Here is a 21,339-nt window from a genome sequence, read left to right as displayed (position 1 = left end):
GTTTGTTTTATCTATTAATTTAATTTACTTTTATTTTGTTTTTATGTTCATAAAAAATAAAAATCAATTTTACATCATAAATAAAGTGACCGTAAAAAAAGCTGGACTTAAGTCACTATTCCAGTTTTTTTTTGTAGTCACTTTATTTATGATGTAAAATTAATTTTGATATTTTATGAATATAAAAATAAAATAAAAGTAAATTAAATTGATAAATAAAACAAACATTCTTAATTCTTTCTACTTCTACGATAAATGCATTTTTCCTAATTTTGGACTTATGCCACTTGTTAACTAAGGGGCTCATATGTATATCAATATATAGCATAAAATATTTTAAACTTTATTAAGATCAAAACATAAAATGTTGCGTATAATAATTAATATAGATACACAGAGCACGTACATTGAGAAAAAAATGCTATTGATTCAATTAAAGTCTATATTACGGGCTGTCACTAACATAAGTAATTAAGGGGTTATGCCTACCTGTAAACTTCAAAAAAATCGATTTTTGAATTTTGATATTTTTTTAAAGTACATACTTTCAAAAATATTCCCTGTAAATTTCAAGTCGATTCGACAAAAATTGACGAAGTTATGTGAGTTTAAAGGTATATTTATTTGAACGTTTGAAGCAGGTATTTTACGTGAAATTGCGGTTAGACGACAATTTCCATAAAAATAGAGGAGATAACGTTGGCAGCAACGAAAATCCTCTAGATATTTCAATTTCTACGGATTGGTTACACTGTGTAAGTAGAAGTAAATTTGCGAAGTCTGAAATATGCGAGCGCGCGTAATATAAAACGATTAAGATTAGGAAAGTTAATATATTTTTTAAATGAAGTTCAAGTATAAAGATATATTATAGTGAGGAATAGGTTTTTCATGTATGACATTTAGAATATATTTATTATTTTTAATTGTTAAAACTTGCTTTGTATTCTACATCTTTATCTTTACGGAGGGAGGAGAGGAGAGAGAGAAATTGCATCATCTCTATTTAGTGTGATGAAAAGTATTTATGGGTTACAAGAAAAAGAAGACAAATTAAAAAAAATTTGGAATGAAATAGAAATAGAAGGGAAAAATTTGAATTTACTATTATATTTAAATAAATTGTCAAAACTTGTAATTGACACGACAAATGTAACCAATCCGTAGAAATTGAAATGTTTCACCTAGACGATTTTCGTTGCTGCCAACGTTATCCCCTCTACTTTTATGGAAATTGTCGTCTAACCGAAATTGCGTGAGTATTTTTTTTTTTAATTTTGTACAGTCCAAACTATTGGGCGAAAATATAGGGGATTTGATTCTAGCTGTTAGGGGTGTTTGGGGAATTCTAAGATATGTTTTAGGAGACACCTTTCAAAATCACTTGGCAAACTTCAAACGCATTTTTCTCAAAACCACATTTTTAAAATCGGTGACCAAAATATCTCGAGAACCGCTGCATCGATCAAAATGAAATTTGATAGGCTTCTTTAATACTAAAAAATTAGTGCCCGATCGTGGCTTTTTTTTTCGTTGCGTATTTTTTTTTATGAAAAAACGAGCGAATTTTGGTAGAAGAATCGTACCTTCGAATTTGAACAGCCGCCATTTTAATTTTTCGCAAATTAATTTTTCAAAAAAATGAACGATCGGGCACTAGATAATCTTATATATTAACTAAATTTGTCGAGCTTTTTGATTTGAGATAAACCAGCTCAAAGCTAGAGAGGTCACCGCAAAATGCTTCTAGAAAAACTGCTTCTGGGAGATTACTCACATCTTCCTTATTTATCGATATTTTGCAATAAAAAAAATATTGAATTATCCTCGAAATAGATATATTTGAAAACATAAACATTTATTTCAAAAACACTTCAAGTTTTTTCACAAAAAATTCCCAAGAATACGTGTTTTTCGACCATGCAGGTAGGCCTAACTCCTTAATTCATATATATTTTTATTGACATAAAGGCCTTGATTATTGAAATAATAATTTATGTCTTTATGTCAATAAAAATATACATGAATTAATAACTTATGTTAGTGACAGCCCGTAATAGACTTTAATTAAATTAATAGTATTTTTTTCTTAGTGTAAATAAATATCGAATTTGTTCAAAACGTGAATAAAAACCTATATTAATTATAAATTAAATCCATATAGAAATGAATGCCTTAAACGATCCAATCGGATCTTAGGCGCTTGTATAATTCTGTGTGAATTTATATACTACGTATGTGCAGTATTTTAAAATGCACGCCAAAATGATTTTTCGGTCTTAAAATGCAAACTACTGAACTACCATAGTAATATTACGAGTTAAATTGACTTTTAATAATTAATTTAACTCGTCAATTATTATAATTTAACAGTTAATTTAACTCGTCAATTTAGTATATAAATAATAGTATATAAATTCACATAGAATTATACAAGCACCTAAGATCCAGTTAGACTATTTAAGGCATCTACTTTTATAGATCATGTTTCTCACATATACAGCCCTATAAGATTTAATATTAATTATAAATTAATTTGCTTATAGCTAATTGAAACTTCAGTTCTAGAAATACCTATATAAGTTCCCGAATGGATTTATCAGATTACGGCAAATTTCTTGATTTAATTCCATATATGTATATTTATAAATATGAAAGATCTTAGAAATAACATTAAATGATCGAACAATTTTGCATTTTGCATTTTGCATATCGAGAATCATATTAGACACAAAGGAGAATAAGGTATTTTGTGATAATTGTCGATGCGTTAATATCTTTAAAATTCAGATGGAAATGCGATGCATGGCCGAAACGAATACAGATAATTGCAGGTGAAAATAATACCATGTAATTTTGAATGTGCACATATACAATCAGCTGATTCAAAATCATTTAGAATGTTATTTGCCAATGCCAATGAACATTTCGAATGCCTCTTCCATCTTGCTAATTTAAACCAGCACGTTACATTACTATTACACAGCAATATTGGAGATCGTCATCGATATTAATTAAATGGATTAAATGCAACATGGGAATGCAGTAGATGAAAGAAGGGAAAGGAATTCATAATGCAATGCGTATTAAATTCGTACAAGTTGCAAAATAACTAACGTTTAAATATTTCTAAATTGAGAGATGAGATAGATGAGATATTCGTCGTACACATGCATTATGCACGTATAAAATGTATTATGGATGAAATTCAATACAGTGCATATTTGAGAAGAACTGGGGTGAACTTGGCAAGGAAAGAAATGTGCTTGTACATATTGTCTCGGAAAAATTGTGTTAATAAAGGAAACGAGAAAAATAATCTGACAACGTGACAATCCATTAATTCATAGATTTATAAAAGTTGTAGGAACGGTGATAGTTTAATATTGATTTGTTTTTTATTATTAACATAAAAGTAGCTTACATGCTACCATACTATAGTAATAAAGAAAAAGTGATACCTATGTCTTCCCTTTAATACTCTATTATATTGTTTAAACGTAACATTAATAAAGGACGTTATTAATATCGTTTGATGTGGTCATCCTCGGAAATTCATGCTCAAGAATACGTATATGTTTCAGAAATTACACATCGGTTTCAAACAGCTCGAAGAGAAGTCCGGCAATTGTTACTGCAATATTTGTTGCCCTGGTTGCATAATATGGAACTTGTTGATCCTAATGTACCGCCGCCATCTAATCCGTTGAGTTATTATCAGGTGAATGAAACTCATTATCGTGATCAGCTTTGGAATAGCAGCGCTACAGAAAATTGCATTTTACTTCGAAATTCTGGAACTCTGCTTTTGCTTTTGGACGTAGTTAATAGAGATAATATAAGACAATAGAGAGAAATAACATAAGAAATACTTAAGATAATAATATAATTGACAAAAACATTTATCGAAAAAGATATTTTTATATTGTGATGTTACGTTACTATTCAAGAGCTGATAATATAGCAAATTCATATTAATAATTTATATTACGTTTGTCTATTTTGGTTTGTCTATTTTTATTTGTCTATTTTGAAATATTAGGCAAATAATTAGTTTTTAATAAAATGTATATTTATTGCGTACCTCCTACAGCGGTAATTCCCAAGAATTATTTTATTAATATTATATTTATTTTATTTTATTTCGGGAATTAACAGTATTGTTTCATTTGTTTATCTATTTTGGTTTGTGGAAGTTGATGAGGTAATGGAGCTTTGCAACTTTTAATTGATCTTTTATTGAACGTATTTTTGATGCACAACGAGCATTGTTGTATATTTATAAATAAACAATACAACTGTTTATTGTTAGAAGAGAAAATGTACGCGCGTTATAAATATGCCGAATATTGCTTTTGATATTCTCACATGCTAAATGGGCTTTTCACTTGATTCATAATCTACGTTATATTTTCAGTATATTGTTGGACATAATAAATGATTTCAATCAAGCTTGAATAAATGATCTACTTTCAGTGAAAGGAGCCAAAAAATAAAATGATATTGGAGGCGCCGGGTATCGATCCCGGTACCTCTCGCATGCTAAGCGAGCGCTCTACCATCTGAGCTACGCCCCCTTATATGCAGTTCTATAGAAGGAACAATCAAGCTTGAATAAATGATCTACTTTCAGTGAAAGGAGCCAAAAAATAAAATGATATTGGAGGCGCCGGGTATCGATCCCGGTACCTCTCGCATGCTAAGCGAGCGCTCTACCATCTGAGCTACGCCCCCTTATATGCAGTTCTATAGAAGGAACAATCAAGCTTGAATAAATGATCTACTTTCAGTGAAAGGAGCCAAAAAATAAAATGATATTGGAGGCGCCGGGTATCGATCCCGGTACCTCTCGCATGCTAAGCGAGCGCTCTACCATCTGAGCTACGCCCCCTTACATGCAGTTCTATAGAAGGAACAATTAAGCTTGATTAAATGATCTACTTTCAGTGAAAGGAGCCAAAAAATAAAATAATATTGGAGGCGCCGGGTATCGATCCCGGTACCTCTCGCATGCTAAGCGAGCGCTCTACCATCTGAGCTACGCCCCCTTTTGATCTGGATCGCTTGCAGAATTATTTTAGATAATGATTGTGATCTAATTTTAGAAACAAGTTACATCTATAATTTTGCATAATCTCAGAATTCATATTTATCATTTGTGTGCAGTAAAAACGAGTTATATTTCTGTGATATATGTCATTTTCATGATTAACCTTGAAAATTGTAAATAATCTACCTTTGAATAGAAGCTTCAAATTTTGTCTTTAAAAATTTTAGTATTTTGTACACGCAAGATAAACTTGTTTCACACTTTCGGGGACATTTTCATAGATTTTGTATAAAAATAATGTTCCATTATCCCCCCTAGACATGGCCGATAATTTTATCCGACTATTATATACTAAAAATAATAGTAATATTAATTCCCGAAATGAATAAATTAATCTAGTAATAAACTTAATGGCTATGGGAATTAGCGCTGTAAAAAGTGCGCGATAAATATCAATATAACGTTTAGTCAAGTATCTGACTTTTAATTAGAATAAATAGTTACAAAATTTCAATAATCGCTCGTGCTCGTTACATTGATATTTATCGTGCACTTTCTACAGCGCTAATTCTCACAGCCATTAAGTTTATTACTAGATTAATTATTATGTACTAATTTTCGACGAGATGAGGTAATTCCACAAGTTTGGTATTGCGCTGGTATCTCTTTGTTATTTGGGAAAATAGAACATTGTGAATAGAATCTGAACGTTGAAACCAATATGAAGAGCTCGCAGAGAACTCAATACCTAAGCTGTGTACTAATTTCAACGGACTTGCAAATGCATCAATATAGTAGCAATCGCGTTTGCACGTGCAACGTGAAAACTCAATGATAAAACACAGTAAGAATAGTTAATTCCTTTGCAAGAAATATTGATGAAATATACGCTGTAGAATTTTGATAAGGTTGAATTATATTAATGTACAGAACATACAATCTGGTTTCTATAAAAATGTGAATATTAATACGTTGTAAAATATACAATAGTACTATATAGTATATAAAAAATTAATATACGATCGAATGATATAATAAGTTCCCATAGAGATGAAGAATTCTCGCGACACAAGATATCACCAAAAACATATGCAAGCAATTTTGATAAAAATATATGGTGAAGTTTGGGCGCAAGTAGAAAGATCGATGTCAATCTCTAAGGTTCGGTATGATATTTGGCATATTATATTCGAATATCGTAATATTTTCTTAATTAATAACAAACGATATAGCTGTAATATTAGAATATCTGATTATAATTCAGCATGCGGAAACAGTCGAAACTCTGAATTGTTTGATCGTAAGTTTATATTCAAGATCTCTCATCGTATCACGTGATTGTCCAATGGTTATCAACAATCGTGATTTTCTTGATTATAAAATAATCAAGAGAATTATGTGGATAAAATAGAATAGCACAGTAGAACTCCGATTTACGTATGAGAAATGCCTGGATCAATACCCAGTGTCTGCAAGATACTTCTTTTGATAATTTTGCTTATTGCAATCATAAGAGTTCTCTTGATCAGTTCTATTGCGAGCATCGTAATTGAACGATCGGTTAGAGTGATATGTCGAGACCGTTGAGAAAAAAATTCACTTAAAGAAGAAAGAGAACATAATATAAAGAACGTAACGATCATTACATTTGTCTTTCTTCGAACGATGTTATTCAATTATTGTTGATGGTAATAACCTTGATCACCTAGATGGGTAGACGGACGAGACGATAGAATTGTAATTCAGGTGATTATATCGAGAGCTCTTGTGCTTGACACGCAAACAATACCATAATTGATTTCCGATATTTTCACCTTTCTTTTAGTATCTTTACAATTGTTAGCAGTAGTGACAATATCGTGATATGTAATGAATGATTGTTATCTTGTTATTTTGTAAACCATTCTCCTGTTTTTTAATCAAGTGTGGGAGGATATCGAAGTTAACGAACCATATTTTGCAACGCAGCTATTTTTTATCTTTTATGGAAAGCTCTTTGATAAAAACATTTTCCGATTAAAAAATTTTAAATTTAAATGTATGTTCTCTTTTTTAGAATGTTAATTGTTTTAAAATATGATATTTTCTATTATAAAAAAGAAAAGATAGTATTTTAGAATAATTATAGAATTTTATGGCTAATTATGACTTTTCTCATTTTTTAAGTATTTCCTCAGAAAGATTTTGTTTGCCCGGACATTTACAGAAAATATTTTTTTATATTTCCGGAATATTTCTTAATTAATTTTTTACAGTATTACACGAGCGATGTAACACGTGGAGGAACGCGCAGAGAAGGCTGGGGCAGTGCAGAAGCGACGGAGATGGTGCTCAACAATCTCTTCTATATCACAGCGAAGTTCTCGGACGAACATCCTAAAGAGACAGAAGAGCTTTGGGCGACTTTGTGTGGTTGTTGGCCAAACAATCTTAAAGTCATAATCCGTTATTTAATTATCGTCTCGGGAATGGCACCTCAGGAGCTACTACCATACGTGAGTGAAACTTTTAGGATAGCTTTATTTGCGGCGACAAGGCAGTAATAATAAAAATTAAGAAAAGGAGAGAAAGAAAAACATTTCCATATATAGATTGATTATTGCGAAGAATATTACTAAGTCCTCGGTAGTCTAAAGATTTAGGACGCTCGTACGGAATACAAGAGATCCGGGTTCGACTCCCAGCCGAAGTAGTATTTTTCGCAATAAATTTATTTACAGTTTTTCAGCACCTTCCTAATAGGATGTCTAATTGAGCATCAAATTATTAAAACTGCTTGTCAATTTAATTCGCGATTACTACAGTAGTTTATTAATCGCGTTTATAAATCCGAAAAACCAATTCGACGCGCAATTCAAGTAACTACAAATATGATATATATACATGTACATATATAGTATATATAGTAATTCAGATTGAATTATTTAAGCATTAAAGATCTAGCTTTGACCGTCATTACTTCTATTTCTTTTTGTTGAATAAAAATTGAATCATTAGGCAAAGCGTGTGGTATTGTATCTGGCACGAGCCCGTCCGGATCGTCTTGTCGACGAAATGATGACAGAGTTGGAAACAGTCGAAACTCTGAATTGTTTGATCGAGCGGACTGAAACGCCGCCCTTTTACCGGCTTACTAGCATGAGAAAAACCTCGTCACACAGCGACGCGCCCGCTGCCGATCCTGCCAATCCTCCCCGTGATCTCGGTGTCGAAAAGGGTACCATCCATACGAAAAGGCACTCCGGAGAAGATCCCGTCAAAACCGGGTAAGTATTGTAACATTTGTTGTAATATATAATTTAATTAAAATTTAAAGGTTCCATAATTGTATCTCTTAAGTTTATTTTTTACAAAAGTAGAAAGAGATGTCTAAGGACAACTAATTTTGTGAATATAATCATTCTATGATATGCAAGAATTCTAATTTAATTCAAGATATTTGAAATTTTCTGCCGCAGCTCAAAATCCGATACCGCGCTTAGAGCACTTGCAGGATTTCAAACTCCAAGGGCAGAAAAGACAAGGACTGCGAGCGGTCCACCAGTTCTTCCAGATGATCTATCAACTCCGACGACGGAAGCCGAGGTACATTACTCTGTTAAAACTTGATTTATCGTTATAAAAAGTTAAAGTTTTAAAATTATATAATTAAAAAGTTTTGTTTCTTTCGATGACAAGGTGACGAGTAAAAATATGTAAAAACTTGAGAAAACACCTAATGCATTTTAACAGGACAGTCCAATTTGAAACATTAATATTGTTTTTAGTTAACTACCGACGAGTCTTGTTACGCCGCTCGTAATGGACCAGTCGGGGTGAATGGAAAGATGCCGTGCGTCGACGAGAAATTCGATATTCCTCAACCGCATCCCTTGCCAATGCCAGAATACGGCGGATATTTCGCTCCTCTAACTGAATACTTGCCCGACAGCTCTCAGCCGATAAGCGGATTTCACAGGTGAGTGCAACCTATGGTATTTCGTTCATTTCGCTAGATATGATATGCATTAATAATCTGATATTGCTATATAACCCTTCAGGTGTAACATTGCTGTGATGTTGATCACCGACGTGGTCATCGACGGAATCCAGCTCGATTGGGCCATACATGTTCCCTTGATGCTGCACATAGTTTTTCTCGGTCTGGACCATTCCAGACCGTTGGTGCGGGATCATTGTCGTTGTTTGCTGCTGAACTTGCTGGTCGTACTTGGCGACCATCGTGATCATCTCGGCGTGGCGCGCGTGTTGCTCGCCTCGAAGACGGAGCAATTGGGATTGGGATTGTCCACTCCGACTTTACCAGTGTTGGAACACAATTTTACGGAGATGGATCCAGAATTTGATAGTTATCTGTACGGTCCTCCCACAGTTCCACCTCCCACGACACCACCACCGTCATCTTCACCACCTCCACCCTCTTCACCGCCGCCTCCTCCACCTCCTCCACCACCGCCTCCGCCACCACCCATGCCTCCCGATTCTTCAGCATCTCCGCCAGCACCTCCGCCACCTCCACCACCGCCTCCTCCTCCACCATTGCCGTCTTCCTCGGTTATGGATGGTACACCCACTCATTCGTCTTTGTCGAATTCGACGTCAACTCCTCCGATGTCGATGAATCACTCGAATCAATCGACAACGGATGACAGTAAAGATTATGGGAATTCTCACTACGGTAAGATACCTAGATGTGTGTGCTACATAAATTTATTTTTACTTTGTATTTATAAAAAAAATTTACAGAAATATAAAAGAACCGATTTTACAGAACCAGCGGTATGCAATAGCTGGCCGACCGCGAGCGGAACGGCGACGAATGCAGTGCCGCCTGTTATTGTAACGCCAGAGGACACACATAATTGGACCGGTCCTCAGCCGGGCCCCAATATGCCAATACAAGATGTCATTAAGTCCTTAATCAATTTCTTAGCGTCTAGGTATGCACGTTAATTACATATTCGGGGAAATAAAATAAAAAATTTAATTATTATGTTTCTTATATTATATTATAATTTTCATGGTAGGACAAATCAACCGCTCTGGAATTATGAGGATATGACTGCCAAAGTATGGTGGGTGCGTAGCGCCGAGCAACTCACGATATTATTGCGGCACGTGTTACGTGTCTTCAGAGACTCCTTGCCTCATGCGTTAGTTAGCCAGAGATGGGCGCAAACAGCATTGCAGTTAGGACTCTCTTGCTCATCCAGACACTATGCAGGAAGATCTTTGCAAGTTTTTCGAGCGTTGCGTGTTCCCATAACGTCTAGAATGCTGTCTGATATCTTATCTAGATTGGTGGAAACAGTTGCTGAGCAAGGCGAAGACATGCAGGTATCAACAGTTTTCTTGTTGATATAATTACTTTTATCTTAAAAAATATAATTGAGAATGATTTTAAAAAGAATTTTAAGTTGATTGGTATCTTGAATATTTCATATGATTATAATATTATAATTTTCATGTGCATTAGGGATATGTAACAGAGTTGTTGCTAACATTGGAAGCAGCTGTTGATTCGCTCGAATCAGACTTTAGGCCTCTTGATTTCATGAAGGAAATCTTCAAATCGACGCCTAATTTGAATAACAAAGATCCTGTATCGGGAAATGTAATCGGAGGGAAGCGTAGTCCAGGTGGAAATGGATATCCAGCTGGACCGCACATATTTTCTCACTTAAATCAAGGCGGGCATACTAGGAGCACTAGTTACTCGGTTAGCTACTGCATGAAGAGGTCCAGCGGTGGAAATTCCGCAACCAGCGATATGAAAGGTTACTATTTGATACTTCTTGTATTATATTGGGTGGCACCCAGTTGGACACGGCTCAATTGGACACGAGCCATTCACAGCGCTTGAGACTACAAAGCTCCTAAGCACCGGTTGCTGTGATTGGTGGTGTCCAATCGAGCCGTGATCAATCGGGATCACCCCATTATATTTACAATGCTTTTTACAAGATTTCCAAGTATAAATTTTAATTCTAATTCATTGATTTTGAACGAAAACTTTTATCTGTAGAACTGGAGAACAGAACTGGCGGCAAGTATCCTAACTCAAACTTGTCGAGATCAAGGTCAGCACAATCCTTGAAATTATTAGGTGATTCCGCCACGCAGGATGACAAAATGACAATACTAGCGCAATTGTTCTGGCTGTCAGTATCCTTGCTTGAATCAGATTATGAACACGAGTTCCTCTTAGCATTGCGGCTACTTAGTCGCGTGCTGCACAGGCTACCACTCGATCGACCAGATGCCCGGGACAAAGTTGAGAAACTGCAACAGCAACTGCGATGGACTTCGTTTCCTGGTGTACACGCGCTGTTATTGAAAGGATGCACCAGTCCAAATACATACGAACCAGTCGTTACACTGTTGTCTCAATTCACGCCTCTATTAGATCTGCCAGTCGTCGATCCGACGCAAAGCCTCGCATTCCCAATGAATGTTGTATCATTGTTGCCTTACATGTTATTAAATTACGAAGACGCTAACGAACTGTGCATCAGAAGCGCCGAAAATATTGCGCAAGTAAGTCTTTTTTTTTTATTGACTTTCTATCACATTAACGCATGAAAAGTATGCAATTATCAATTTATTTACTGAAATATACTTATTTATTAACTCCTTTTTTCTTATAGGTAAGCGCGGAAAAAGGAAAAAAATTAGAGAATCTTGGTACTGTAATGACGTTGTACAGCCGACGTACTTTCAGTAAGGAAAGTTTCCAGTGGACTAAATGTGTAGTGAAATATCTTTACGATTCTTACGCTCATCTTAGTTTCAACATGCTTGCTTTTCTTGTGGAAGTACTGGAGAAAGGTCCAAGCAGTGTGGCATTACCGGTACTTAGTATTATACATTGCATGTTGCATTACGTGGATTTGGCGTCTCCAGCCGCGCAACCGATCAATACCGAACTGCTGAGAGTGATTTCTAAATACGTTGAGGTAAAGATTTAAATATTTAATTAGCTTTATAATCGTTTATCAAATAAATAAACAATGTTTCAGGGCACTCAATGGAAAGAAGCGTTAAAAATTTTGAAGCTTGTAGTGACAAGATCATCAACACTCGTAGCGCCGCCGACTTCGATGCACGGTTCATCTTGGGATTCTTCGCTATCATCACCACATCCTAGCTTCACCGATACAGAGATATTTACCAAAAAAGAGCTACCGGGTAAATCGACATTTCCGTTTAAATTAATTATTTTTATTTTCCCTGAATGTACATTATCAATTTTGTGTTTTTTTTTTTCCTTTGCGGCATGCATACGTGGCACGGATGATTTCTTGCACGACACCCAGATTGCGATAAGAACAACAATAATAATAGATAATCTTTTCCTAAAATAAAATTATTATTTTTTTAAACCGAACATGCTTTGAATTATATTATATATATATATATATATATATTTTTTTTTTTTTCTTAAGTATATTTATTACTTATGTTTCTACGATTATTGGGATTTTTGTGTATCTGAAATCTTTTTAACTAAAATATTTTACAAAATGTGGTAAAAAACGTATTCTATTATTATCATGTAGAAATATAGATATTATTTTTATTAATCGTCTTTTTTAATATTTGTAATATTTTATGTTTTATTTTTATTAATAGGAAGAACAATGGACTTTACGTTTGATCTGTCTCAAACACCAGTAATCGGTCGACGTTGGCTGATACGTCAAGGTACTGAAGAAAAATTAATCAGTTCTCCACGTTGTTCGTTATCTCTATCGCCGGCTGAAAATAATGCCATTGCCGGTTGGAAGAGACCATGGATGTCACAGGTATATTTATTAAAAATATCAAACGAGAATCTATTATGATTACAATAAAGATTTGATTAAAAATTGATAACATTTATAGGCAGAAAATTTAATGTAATATTATGTATAAAAATTATGCATTTAAGATATATAATCGATTTTTTTCTGTAGGGCCGTGTCAGGGAGTGCTTGGTAAATCTGTTGACGACATGTGGACAAAGAGTTGGTTTACCAAAGAGTCCATCGGTACGTTTTTATTTGCAGCCGTTTCAATTATTAATTCAATTATTAAATCATAGTATGTCCTATCCTATAATCTATCCTAATATAATACATATGTATATGTACATTTACATGTAATTATATAGTATTTTATTCTAAATTATCTTAAAACACTTATATTTTATAAATTTCTTTTTTAAGAAATAAATTTATATAAATATAGATATTTTAAAATAAAATAATGTAATTGTATAATATATATACATATGTATATATGTATATATAATTAGTAAACATGTGATCACATCAGAACATGCCATAGCATGCTTTATAGCGGAAGGCGGGTATGTTTTTCGAACATTCTTAATTTATTATAACTTCAAAAAATGAAGTCTAATCGACTTAATCAGTCGAAATTGAGATATTTGAAGGCAATTACAAATTGAGGGATTTAATTGAAAAGCAGCTCAAAAGTGGATTCAATAACGTTAAATAATATTTAATGTCATAGTAATCTTTTCTGTTCATCTGACATTTTTGGAGCTCTGGAGTCACCGCCTGAAGTATTGATATATAATTAAGAATCACCCTGTACATCTTGCAAAAAACAACTGACTCTCATTACCCCTTTCTAGGATGAGCACATTAGTTCAATGACATTGTATAGCAAGGTAAAGGGTTACTTATAAATGCCATCTGCACACCCGCTGTAATTTGCAATATTATAAGTACTCGTAATTAAGTGCAATGTTCTTTGAGTCTTTTTTTCACGCTTTAAGTCAGCTTTATAAAGTGCTTTCACTCGCACATTGTTACAGGAGTAATAAAACATTTGTGTAAGGTATTATGAAGTGGTAGTAGAGTATAATTTTGCAGCACAGTCATCTGGGATCTATATATATATTATCTTTTCATGCTTTGTCGTCTATTGTATGTGTGATCATATGAGAAATTATCTGTATAAATATATAATAGAAATGTTTTTGCATATTCTTAATGATTGCTGGATACATAAATTCTATAATCTGACGATGTATTATGTGTTATCAGTTGTTTTGATATAAAACAATGTATTGATTGTTCACTATTATGTACATATATGCAGGCGACTCCTTTACGCTATCGCATTAGCTGTTAATCTTTTGAAAACTTAGTATCATGTTGCTATTTTTTATCTTTCAGCATTACATCCTAATTTGGCAAATTTTAATTGTTTTCTTTACAATTAAAATTTATTCTTTGATATTAATATAACTATAATTATTTATTAGAATGAAGGAGAAATTGCGATGGCTCTAGAACACTCTGTATATATGATTAGTTATTGTATCACATATATATATATATATATATATATATATATATATGCACAATTGCAGAATATCAGCAAATTCACGTAATCAGTCGGAATTGAGATATTTGAAGGCAATTACAAATTGAGGGATTTAATTGAGAAGCAGCTCAAAAGTGGATTCAATAACATTTGATATTAAATAATATTTGATGTCATAGTAATCTTTTCTGTTTATCCACAAAATACGAAATACGCTGTAGCTATTGATTTCATATTCATGAAATTGTCACTTATGTATTTGCTTTTAATCTCTCCAATTTCTTTATTTACATTTTTTAATATATTATCAATTATTTTTTTAAAATTCAGGTCATATTCAGTCAAAGTTCGGACTTGATGGAAAGACAATCATCCATGGCTTCTTCAACAGAGGAGGTTTCTGGTGCGAATAATGATTTGAGTGGAGGATCCAGACGGGATGACGAACAGTTTGGTGTATTTAAGGACTTCGATTTCCTCGAATACGAAAGTGAAAGCGTTGAGGTAAACCTATAATTCATTACGCTTACGCTTCATTACTTTTGAATGGAGAATATTGATTTTAATTTATTCCGTTAAACTTTACAGGGTGAGAGTACCGACAACTTTAACTGGGGAGTTCGACGTCGTCCTCTTAGCGAGGGAGAAGAACGAGAACCTAGTTTGCGACAGTTCGAGGAAAGTTTAAGTGAGAAGACGCCTTCATCCAGCAAACACACAACGCGGGTAAATATGTAAAAAAGATTAAAATTAGTTTTATTATACATATATAATTTATGTTTTTTATATACTTTTTACCTTTTTAAATTATTTGTTTATATATATTAATAAAATTCTGAATGGACGTAGCGCGGTGTCACCGAAGAATCATCAGATGACGAGGCAGGATCAGAATCACCCTTGGACGAGGTACCAGGAGGGTCTGGAACAGGACAGGAGGCAAACAGCATCCCGGGAATGTTCCCGCCGTCTTCTCTCTCGTTGATACCTAGTCGCACGCGTCATGATTCATCTACAAGGTCTGACACATCGTAAGTTTCTGTATGAAGATCTTTGGAAACGCGTACATTAATCGTTTTATTTGAATTCTTCACCTATAGTGGCTCGAGCGCAGGAGATCTCGGCGACGTTACGCCTTGCAATGCGTCACCGAATTTGTCCGCGTTGATGCCATTCCGACAAGTTGTACGAGACGACGCTGAAGAGATCTGGAGACAGCAAATTCAAAGTCTCATCACTCAAGCTCCGTACAATACTTTAAGCTTTTTCCAGTTGCTGAGCAAGATCTTGAGGGTAAGCTACAAAAAATATAATTTATCTTATTAAAATAGGAGCAAATGATAAGGTAATTGTTATTTTTCCCAAAGAAAATTATTCAAAAAATCGGTGTGTTTCAGGATGTGAGCAGTAAGTCTGTCGGTCTTACACGCGAGGCAAGTGCTTTACTTTCTAACGGCAGCTCGGCTTCAGCTCACTTGGGTTGCCATTTATCTGGTCATGCCGAGTTACTTAGTTCTAAAGCTGACCCGCCTCTAGTGTGGTTCTCAGTGACGATATTCGCGAATCAGCGACTAAACGAGACGCTACGCTTTGGAATGCTGGAAGTTCAAGAACATTTAGAAACATTTTTGGATAGGAAGGATCATGCTACGGAAGTAGGTTTTGCTAAAATACTTAATAATAACTATTTAAAACAGATAGTTATGGTATTTGTTATCCTTTCAGTGCTTAGAGGCAGCTAAAGCAACTGCTAAGCTTCAGGCGTTAGGCGGCAGTCACACCACAGAGGCAGGCGTCGAAGAGATGTTGTTGGATCTAGGCAGAGCGCTCTACAAACTACACTTCCAACTACTTCTGCTGATCGAAGCATCGAACAAAATGTTAGGGGCACTAATGAACGCCGCTAGAAACGTACAGATTCCTTTGCAAGATCTATCGGTCGAGATCGCTAATATGAAAATAGCATTAAGCAGAGCGCTCGAAGAAAGCACCGAAAGCGAACGAGGGACACCTACTCCAACACCTAGTCCTAGTCCTCTACCGGGCTCCGGAGCCGTGGAAGAAGTTGCGAGAGTCGCCGAACTTTTGAGAAATGCACGGTGGTGTCCGGCGCTCGAAGCCGTAAGACTGCACAGAGCACAATGGCCCGGAGATGCTTTTCATGATGACGATGATGTAACGACGGCTGTTAATATGTACTGCAAATACATAGGTCAAGATAGATCAGGTGAGTTTAATAGATGCTGCATTAAATACTCAATAATATTTTAACGGCAGTTATATACAACATATTTTTTATTTAAAGAAAGAAGACAGAAATGTGAAAAATACTTTGAACATGTAATTTCTAAAAAACTATCAAAATACTATAAGCTCAATATTCTTTTATAAATTGTATAATGTCATTATTGTTTCTTTTTTTAATATTTGCGTGATCTATACTATTATACATAACAATACATGAAATACATATTGTTTATTTCGCTTCTTAATATGTTTTAGATATATTTGTCGTGACGAGAAAGGACGACGAGATGTCAGAAATATTTGGCAGACTGATGGAAAGTCTGTTTGAAGTGCTAGCGGCCGTAACAGGATTGGAAGCGTCTACGAAAGCCGCGCGCAATCAACATGATTCTAATCACTCAAAAAACGAATGTTAACATAAGTTTTAATCACGTAGCTTTAAACGCGAATAATTCTCGTATAGATTTAAATCGACGTATATATACATATTTAATTGTCGTACATATGTAGATGTCTTATATACACTGGTAGATAAATGTATATACCTATATCACGAAAAAAGTTCTTAGATCTGTCGTTCTGTTTTTTTTTTTTTTTTTTTTAATGCGAAGAATGTAACGAATCGCTATCGATTGTAAATTTGGCGAAATAAATCATCGAAATCTTCAGAAATGTTTTGAAATTTGCACACAACCTTTATAGGATCCCTAATCAGGATGGTTATGCGAAAAAGGCAAGTGTATAATACGCGACCTGCAGAAGATCAACAGGTTGAATCTTGTCAAGATGTGACGCATTTCGTGAGACGATTCGTCAATTCTGCAGTTATCTCCGCAATGAAAATTGTCGCTGTGATGGTTCGTTAAACTTCTTATTTGTCAATTACGGAATAATGCCCATAAAATTTCATATATATTATTGAAACAGTATCTCAAGTGTATATGTATACATATAACAATTGTCTGTATTGCTGATAAATAATTTTTACTTATATCATTTGCTTTTAACTATTAGGATCATGAGTCCTCGCTTAATCACACAAAATGGCCTATGTGTGGAAATATGAATGTACGAAAAGGTCTGCGATGTGTGAAAGAGGAGATGCTTCGATGGAATCAGTTATCGGTATATTTAAAAAAAAACAGCATGTCAAAGGAAAAAAAACAAAATAACACATTTTGTTGACCTTCTATAGGCTTTGAGAAATTGGATGTTCCATGTAAAGTTTATCAGCCTTAATAAAGAAGGCACCGCTGAATTCTACGTGTATCATGTTCTGTGGAGCATACCCACACTAGCATATCCGGAGCCATATGTGACTGTCAGCGTGTTCTTCTGCATCGCGGCGAGTCGCGTGCAGCCGCCGCACTTTCCAGTCGACGTTAGTTTGTTGTGTATATTTTCAGCTCTTTCCCCTTGCGCGCTCCCCCCTCCCCTCTCTCTCTCTCTCTCTCGCGCGCGCGCGCACATCTCGATATACATTATACGTTAACAGAGAATGAGCAGATTCAGATAATATCAGAAATTACTTTTAACATGTTTTATCATAATTTGAATATGATACAATATAAAGGTATTTAAACTATATAGAAATATACCGTACTATATATATAATTACATTTGTTCAAACTTGTATCTGAAATAATAAAAGATAATACTAGCCGGGGATTTTATACATATAGTAGCCACATATTAAATTAAAGATTTAAATTAAACACACTTTCTTATAACATAATTTTTTAATAGGTCACATATGTATTCGAGGGACATCAGTTTGTGCATCGGTTAGACGTAGTTTTTCAACCAAAGTGGCTTTATGACATTCTCGACATGAAGACTATGCTGTTCAAAACTTTCACATTTTAAGATATCTATTCCTCTTATTATTTCTTTTTAAAAAAAACTGTATTTTTTCTTTTAAAATTGTATAATTATGAAACAATTTTTTTTCTATGAATTAATTATAATAAGAATTTGTATATGTAAGTGGCAATGAAAACATGATACATTTCAAACATATCCTACATATTTGAACGCAAGCATAATTCCTCCGTGTTGCACCGTGAAACGGCTGCAGCTTTTCGAGGCAGATTTTTAAGTGCCTGCACCGTGCAGAATGTCGTAAAAGTAAGAGTGTCAGATTTCCGCGAATCGGGCACGCGCCAGCCGCAATCTGGTCCAGCACCGGACGCCGTTTCATTTCACTCAGTTAAACAATACGAGCAGGTGATATCCTATTCCGTAAGAAAGAACGTACCGCGCGTTGCCATATTGCCATTCCCAATCACATATTTACGATCTTTGCATTAAATCATTAACATCAATCGTTACAGCATTGACAGCGTTTCCTTGTCTACAGCTGTAGAAACGAAACAATAAGTGTAAAGTCAGAAAATTATTGAGTTTGGTTTATTGGAGTATAATTTCTTATAAAAATTTTAATATACGTTAAAATAAATATCCTTATTTTTTGTTTGATTTAATCGTATGTCGCTTTAGTTTTATAGAATAATTATAGAAATTCGAAATTTCTTTGGAGAAAATGTTATTATATACGATTGAAAATCGATCTTTTTTCCTTTATACAATTAATATATCACACACTGATATTTCCATTTATAGGTAATGTTTCACACTGCTAACATTAAACTATCATAGATATATCAATACGTGGTTGGTGGTTTCATTCATTCTCTCCCACGAAGTTTATGCACTATATTACTACAAAAAGCCTACTACAAAAAGAATCTATTTACAATCCCGCGGAAGACACCGAGGAGGTGTGAACCCTGCGTTGGTCCCTGGACCCGATCCTGACTTCTTTTACGCGTTCTCAGCTTTAAATAATAAGACCGACGAATGGATGAACCAATTCGACAACCAGAGAGGGCCCTCTCTTGTACGTGCATATGGGGACCGAACGACGCCGGGAGGTCTCTCGGTGTCTCAGCAGGAGCCTGTCTCAGAAGAGAATAGAGATGGCAAGCCACGTGTTGGACATATCGAAACTCGGAGACATGATTGTACTTTTAACAATATCGACTTAATTTTTCTTCTTAGGCATCCAAAATTCAATTATTTTAGCATTCAACATGTCTTCCGATATTCTAAAAACTTTTGACATGTGTGCCTGTGTGTAATGGACAATGGTGTGTGCTAATAAATTTAAATAAAGGACAAACGGGCAATTGGGAATTGGCACAGTAATCAGTGCGTAATGCCCTTCAAAAAGCTTTATCTTACATAAATGAAATGAGATTTGTACATGTTTCGACTAGTATTCTAGCCTTCTTCAGCAAAAACATACGATGAACAGTCAAGATCCATTAAATTGAAGACGTAAACTTACGATGTTAACAAAAATTGGCATGATTTTTTAGTCATAATCGTTGTGCAGTAACCCTTACTCCAGAGTCGTTCTCATCAGTTGCAAGGCTGGATGGTAGTAATGATTAAAAACTTCACAGCGATGTAAATCTCAAAAAAACAAATTCGCATGATGGTTCGGTTATCTGAACATAATTCGCATGTAGATACGGTTACATAGACATAATTAATATAATAAATCACTGAATATAACTATCAAATAATAAAAAACGTGTACCTACAAATTTTATTTCATTTATACATATAAAATAAAGCTTTTTGTACAGCATTACGCACCGATCACTGTGCCAATTCCCAATTGCCCGTTTGTCTTTTATTTATTTTCATTATTTATTAAGGGAATTTCATTACTAATAAATTTATTTATTTTTTTATAATTTAGTAACTCTAATATGTATAATGAATGACCTCTACCATACCGTAGATGTTGGATTCGACTAACAAGAAGTGAAATTCAACGAATCTTATGACTTGACACGATTCTTTTTCCTTCTGTCGAGGATACGTTCTCCAAATATGAAAAACGACTGATTGCTCATCGTTTCACAAACAATCCGTGTTATATAGGTCAAAGCGATATTAGTTTACGACCGCCAACCTCAGTGGCAGCAACCACCGCCTATTTATACGATGCTGGGCTTTTTGTCAGTCGCGGGGTGGTTCTTGTCCTAAACATCACATCCGCCGAAATGTGTGCCTCCTACGCTGACCGAGAAAAGGAGGCTCGCGAGGGACCGCGAGAGGCGGCGAAGACAAGCGCGAGGGAAGTTACGACAGGAACCACCGCTTTGCTTTCTTCAGTGGCTTCAAACATCCGCTGCACCAGCCGCTACCAGATTTTTCGTTTACCCCCTGCCGTCTCAGTTTGCGCCACAAAGAAACGTTCGTGCATGCGTTCGTTTTCCCTTTCCACGTCAGAAGCGAAAGGATGCGTCTCGGGATACGTTTCTACCCGATACGATTCTTGACGTTTTTCAAAGCCTTCGCTTCGTTTCCGGTTCTTCTATGACGTCGTGTTCTCTTTTATGGGTTGCACAGTTGGAAATTTTTGAATTAATGTTATATATATATATATATATATATATAATTATATACATATATACACATATTATTATTTTAATTTATGGACGCAGGAAATATTTAAAATATTTAGCACTCGATGCGCAATTTCTTAACTAGAGGCTCTCTTGATCGATTGTGACCACGTGTCTCGAAGGAAGAGGGATTGCGAGATACATCTGGACCAAGACTATCGGACACGTCGGCCTTCTTCGAGACGAGAGAAGCGAGAAGGGGGATGACCGGTGGACGCTGCG

The 21,339-nt window shown here is 34.8% G+C and overlaps 2 protein-coding genes and 4 non-coding genes across 9 annotated transcripts in view; 2 read left to right on the top strand and 4 right to left on the bottom strand.

Annotated features, from left to right (window-relative positions):
* The window catches only part of fry (microtubule binding protein furry), a 36,995-nt gene extending 19,934 nt beyond the window's left edge, over positions 1-17,061 (top strand). For 3 of the 4 annotated variants that reach the window (XM_018513084.1, XM_018513085.1, XM_018513087.1), the window contains 21 exons: positions 3,585-3,721; positions 7,306-7,545; positions 8,048-8,316; positions 8,509-8,635; positions 8,818-9,008; positions 9,091-9,728; positions 9,822-9,990; positions 10,078-10,387; positions 10,527-10,827; positions 11,076-11,587; positions 11,698-12,006; positions 12,070-12,238; positions 12,683-12,855; positions 13,006-13,080; positions 14,720-14,893; positions 14,978-15,115; positions 15,239-15,420; positions 15,490-15,682; positions 15,787-16,044; positions 16,115-16,616; positions 16,892-17,061. In XM_018513084.1, the coding sequence (XP_018368586.1) occupies positions 3,585-3,721; positions 7,306-7,545; positions 8,048-8,316; positions 8,509-8,635; positions 8,818-9,008; positions 9,091-9,728; positions 9,822-9,990; positions 10,078-10,387; positions 10,527-10,827; positions 11,076-11,587; positions 11,698-12,006; positions 12,070-12,238; positions 12,683-12,855; positions 13,006-13,080; positions 14,720-14,893; positions 14,978-15,115; positions 15,239-15,420; positions 15,490-15,682; positions 15,787-16,044; positions 16,115-16,616; positions 16,892-17,052 (5,228 nt within the window). In that variant the 3' untranslated portion in view covers positions 17,053-17,061. The remainder of the gene's footprint in view (positions 1-3,584; positions 3,722-7,305; positions 7,546-8,047; positions 8,317-8,508; positions 8,636-8,817; positions 9,009-9,090; positions 9,729-9,821; positions 9,991-10,077; positions 10,388-10,526; positions 10,828-11,075; positions 11,588-11,697; positions 12,007-12,069; positions 12,239-12,682; positions 12,856-13,005; positions 13,081-14,719; positions 14,894-14,977; positions 15,116-15,238; positions 15,421-15,489; positions 15,683-15,786; positions 16,045-16,114; positions 16,617-16,891) is intronic. The other variant, XM_018513086.1, reaches the window with a different exon arrangement.
* On the bottom strand, positions 4,505-4,577 carry TRNAA-AGC (transfer RNA alanine (anticodon AGC)). Its single transcript has one exon. It is a non-coding gene; the product is annotated as a tRNA-Ala (tRNA).
* Positions 4,662-4,734, bottom strand: TRNAA-AGC (transfer RNA alanine (anticodon AGC)). The gene has a single exon. It is a non-coding gene; the product is annotated as a tRNA-Ala (tRNA).
* On the bottom strand, positions 4,819-4,891 carry TRNAA-AGC (transfer RNA alanine (anticodon AGC)). The gene has a single exon. It is a non-coding gene; the product is annotated as a tRNA-Ala (tRNA).
* TRNAA-AGC (transfer RNA alanine (anticodon AGC)) lies at positions 4,976-5,048 on the bottom strand. Its single transcript has one exon. It is a non-coding gene; the product is annotated as a tRNA-Ala (tRNA).
* Positions 17,062-17,342: 281 nt separating the features above from the next.
* On the top strand, positions 17,343-18,502 carry LOC108764737 (A-kinase anchor protein 14). Its single transcript, XM_018513094.1, has 4 exons — positions 17,343-17,493; positions 17,651-17,761; positions 17,832-18,017; positions 18,383-18,502. The coding sequence occupies exons 1-4, from the start codon at positions 17,353-17,355 to the stop codon at positions 18,500-18,502; spliced, it is 558 nt and encodes a 185-aa protein (XP_018368596.1). The 5' UTR covers positions 17,343-17,352.
* The last annotated feature ends 2,837 nt before the right edge of the window (positions 18,503-21,339 follow it).

The sequence above is a fragment of the Trachymyrmex cornetzi genome, unplaced genomic scaffold, assembly GCF_001594075.2.
Source record: "Trachymyrmex cornetzi isolate Tcor2-1 unplaced genomic scaffold, Tcor1.1 scaffold45, whole genome shotgun sequence".
Lineage (NCBI taxonomy): Eukaryota > Metazoa > Arthropoda > Insecta > Hymenoptera > Formicidae > Trachymyrmex > Trachymyrmex cornetzi.
Note: the sequence above shows the minus strand (reverse complement) of the source record. Positions and strands in the feature narration are given on the sequence as shown.